The 4,014-nt window shown below is 38.6% G+C and overlaps 1 protein-coding gene across 1 annotated transcript; it reads right to left on the minus strand.

Moving 5' to 3' along the window:
• Positions 1–1,967: 1,967 nt before the first annotated feature.
• Positions 1,968–2,770, minus strand: LOC113093148 (myb-related transcription factor, partner of profilin-like; the record flags this gene model as incomplete). The annotated part of the gene is made up of 2 exons (XM_026258999.1): positions 1,968–1,996; positions 2,089–2,770. Coding segments are annotated over 2 exons (711 nt in total), but the record flags the coding sequence as incomplete, so codon positions are not given.
• Positions 2,771–4,014: the final 1,244 nt, after the last annotated feature.

Here is a 4,014-nt window from a genome sequence, read left to right on the forward strand (position 1 = left end):
CATATTTATGAGGACACCTGCAGGACAACCGGGAGGTTACACGTTATTTAAATTTAACATACTGCTACGCGAGTAATATAATAATATTTTCATTGTACTTTATTGTACACTTTATTGTACTCGTTTTTTGTTTACATGAATTTATAAATGAAATAAATAAAAAGGGGAAAACAAGATAAAAAAAACACATCTAAATTAAATGAATGAACAAAAAAAATCATAAAAGAAGTAATGTGGGAAATTTGCTTCAAAAACTGGGCAAAATAGGAATGAATTAAAAAAAAATCTGTCAATGACTTGATGATGTGCACGAAAACCAGCCATGTATTGGGCATTTCTTGGTTGACCATGTGGTCCCATGCCATCTTCGTCCTCCACATCCTCCTCCTCCTCCTCCACCTCTTCATCTTCCTCCCTGTTAAGTAAGGGCACTCTCATCTGCACTGCAATGTTGTGCAGCATAGCTGTTACTATTATTACTGCACAGCACTTTTCTGGAGCAAACAAAAGACCACCGCTGGACTGGTGAATTGCCCGAAAGCGCATCTTCCACCTCCCTTTTGTGCCTTCCACAATACTACGTGCAACACGGTGTGCCTCGTTGAAATTTGTCTCCCTGTTATTCATAGGATTAGCCACAGGCGTGAAGAGATATGGCCTCAGTGGGTAACCACTGTCCCCAAGCAGCCTCCACTGTCCCTGTAAGTTTTGTGCCTCCTGACCAACAGATGAATTGGTGAACATGAAGGAGTCGTGTGTGCTTCTGGGCCACCTTGCCACAATGTCTGTAATCAAACCCTTATGGTCACAGAACACCTGGCAGTTGATAGCTGCATAGCCTTTGCGGCATATATATACATGGCCATCCACAGATGGTGTAAGGATAGGCATCAAGGTACCATCGATCACTCCAATGACCTGTGGGATGTGATGATGTGTTAAAAAATACTGTTGTATTTCTGTGATGCCCTGTCTTGATGCTGGAAATTTAATGTGTTCCACAGCAAGTGGAAGTAATGCATTGGTGACCACTTGAACAGCTCTTGAAACTGATGCCTTACTTAATCCAAGCCCATCACCAAGTACCTGGAGAAAACTGCCTGTTGCATAAAATCTCAAGGCTGATAGGAGTTGGATTTCAGGGGACAAGGCAAAATTTCTCCTGGTGGCACGCACGCATCAGCTGAGGTCCAATGCTATTTAGCAATTGGGCTATTTGTCCTCTTGGCAGACGGTATCGCCTTATTATAGCCATGTCATCAAGGATATCCAAGGGGGTTTGATGCTGTCTGATGAAGGCATTTAAAGTCACCAATCTACTTCGTGGTCGTCTCTGTCTCTGTCTTTCTCTGACCCTCAATTGAAGAACACGCTATAGTGTAGCCATGATTTCCTCTGCAAGTCTAGTGAGGTGTAAACTCTATACTAATCCTAGCTTAATTGAAGAAACCATGTAAAGGTCATCAGGCTGTGATAATGTTCACATATCCCACTGCCTATCATCAATTTCAGTAATGACATTAGGCCCTACCTTGAAGAAAGTGAAGGTGTGGCACTGTATAGAAACTTTATAGATTACATATTATATTCCTTTAATCTATCCTCTGTTCATAATGATGAAAAGTTTTGCTTATTATAAAAATGTATACATAGAACAGTACTGGTAAAAAATTGTTTAGATTTTTTTGTCTATACCTGTAGAAATGTATTGGCTAGATGAAGTACTGTATATATATTTGTGTTATCTGTAACGCCAAATATATAGACATTATATTAATAATATTGAAACTTGAATGCTTATGTCTGAAAATAATCATCAACCATTAGCCATTTACTTCATAAACCTTTGGAAGAACTCATAACAATTATTATATTATTTCATATGGTCTTAGGCCTCGTGTGCACGGTTCATGGACATCAAAAACACTGCATATAGCTTTATTAATAAAAAACATTGCATAGTTGTATTAATTTGGGTTATTCAGTTCCCCACAACCTGCAAAATACATTGTACAGTGAGATGAGTCATAACTACATATAGAAAACATTTCACATTGCACAAATAACTGAAACAATAAATCACATTACCTGTGTCTTCTGGCAAGATAATTGGCACAGAAATTGAGGGCCTTGCAAAACTCATCTCCTCTAGTGCAAGCCTCCTCTCTTTTAAGGCCAGTTTGGCCTTCTTGAGCTCAATGAGCTGCTGTTGGAAGTTGTTGTCTCTCTCATTGGCTTCTTGAAGGCATTGCCTAATGTCTTTCAAGACATCTAGTTTCTCTCTCTCCAGCTGCACTAGGTCCTGACTACAGCTACAGACATTCTCAAACTGCTGAGTTGTTGTGGCTGCAGTCTGGACCACTGAAGATGGAGGCTGTGGCCTGGGAGGGTTTTTTGGAGGACTAGGAGATGGTAGGTGCTCGGAGATGGCAGATGAAACTGATGGTTCCTCTGAGCATGAAGGACCTGAATCAGGTTCAGGCTCAGGCTCAGGTTGAGTTATCCCTACTCCTCCATGGATGTCAATACCACCACTAATTCCATCTGAAGCACTTGTGCCAAGTATTGACAATGCCTTTTCTTCCTCGGCTGAAAGAAGGGGGGACTCATTGGTCCCATCACCTGTTTGTTTAATTGCAGTCCTCTGCAGTGCCCTCTTCCTTTTTGCCAGGCTTGCAAAATCCTGCCACTTCTTGTGGACCTCCTTCCCTGACCTTTGAACACCCCTGGTTGCAGTTAGTTTGCTAGCAATGTCCTCCCAGATGTTTTTTTTTTTATTATTATTATTAGTATGGTGTCCTTTAAATCTGGTAAAAATCAAATCTTTGTTTTTCTCTATTTCCTCTAAGAGGACATTAATTTCATCCTTTTGAAGGTATCTTTTCTTGTTTTTTTTTTGTTCAGCCATTTTGTCAGTGTCTCCGCCTGTATGTAGGTGCTTTATATAGACTTGATTGTCTTGATTGGTAATCCAAAACAGATGACAATTATTAGGTTAAACTTTCAGAATACGATTCCATATAAGGTTAAATTTCAGCACTTAGCGAATGGACAGCGACTCGTAAGTAGCACGTAGAGCGCGTTCTCGCGCGTTCATGTTAAGTGCATTTTTGGGAAACGCTCGTGGAATTGCTGCGAGCGTTCGTAAGTTTGCACGTAGAAAACGGTCTTAAGAGCTAAGATACATCGTTATCGGGAAACCCGGCCCAGGACCAGTGTTGGGTAAGTTACTTTCAAAAAGTAATTCATTACTATTACTAATTACATTATCAATATTATATTTTACTTTCTTTACTTTCTGAAAAGTAACTTAGTTACTCAACAAGAATCTTAATTATTCAAATCGTGTGTAAATGTAACCTTCTTTGGTTAACAAAAAGAAATACTCTGAATAACAACATATCTGAATAATAAATAAAAATACAGCTTAAGAAAAGTTAAACAATACATTTCAGTTTGGGAAGAAAAGCCCAACTAGTAAACTCCGTACAGGTTTATGTATAAATAACACTTTAACTAATATAGGTAAGAATAAATTATATACATGTCCACTGCATTCATTAGATCAACAGAATCGTGTGTGATTGGTTATAATGTAGCGCTGTACAAACGTGTCGATCTGTCTCTGGCTCAGCGCCAAAGCGCGAACACAGATTTGAATTTAGCAGCTGATGCTGTGAGCACTGAATGATCTAATCACACCGGTGTGACTGTATTAAATAATAATAAAAAATATATCATTTCTGTCTTTCCAAAGCTGCATTTAAAATCTACTTGGACATAAGTGATAATGTCAGTTCATTTCTATATCACGTTAGTTATAATTTATTCACTGTTTCAATAACCATGGAAAGGAAACATTATAGAGCCTAATTTGTAATGTTTTTATTAAATTGTAATCACATTCAATACAAATTCAATGCCATTAAACAAGGCTTTTTAGGTTCAGTCTGGAGTTGGTTCAACCTCCACCCCTGAATTTGTTCATTTAAAATTAGACACTTCAAGCTCAGA

This window comes from Carassius auratus, unplaced genomic scaffold (genome assembly GCF_003368295.1).
Source record: "Carassius auratus strain Wakin unplaced genomic scaffold, ASM336829v1 scaf_tig00214898, whole genome shotgun sequence".
NCBI classification, from domain to species: Eukaryota; Metazoa; Chordata; class Actinopteri; order Cypriniformes; family Cyprinidae; genus Carassius; species Carassius auratus.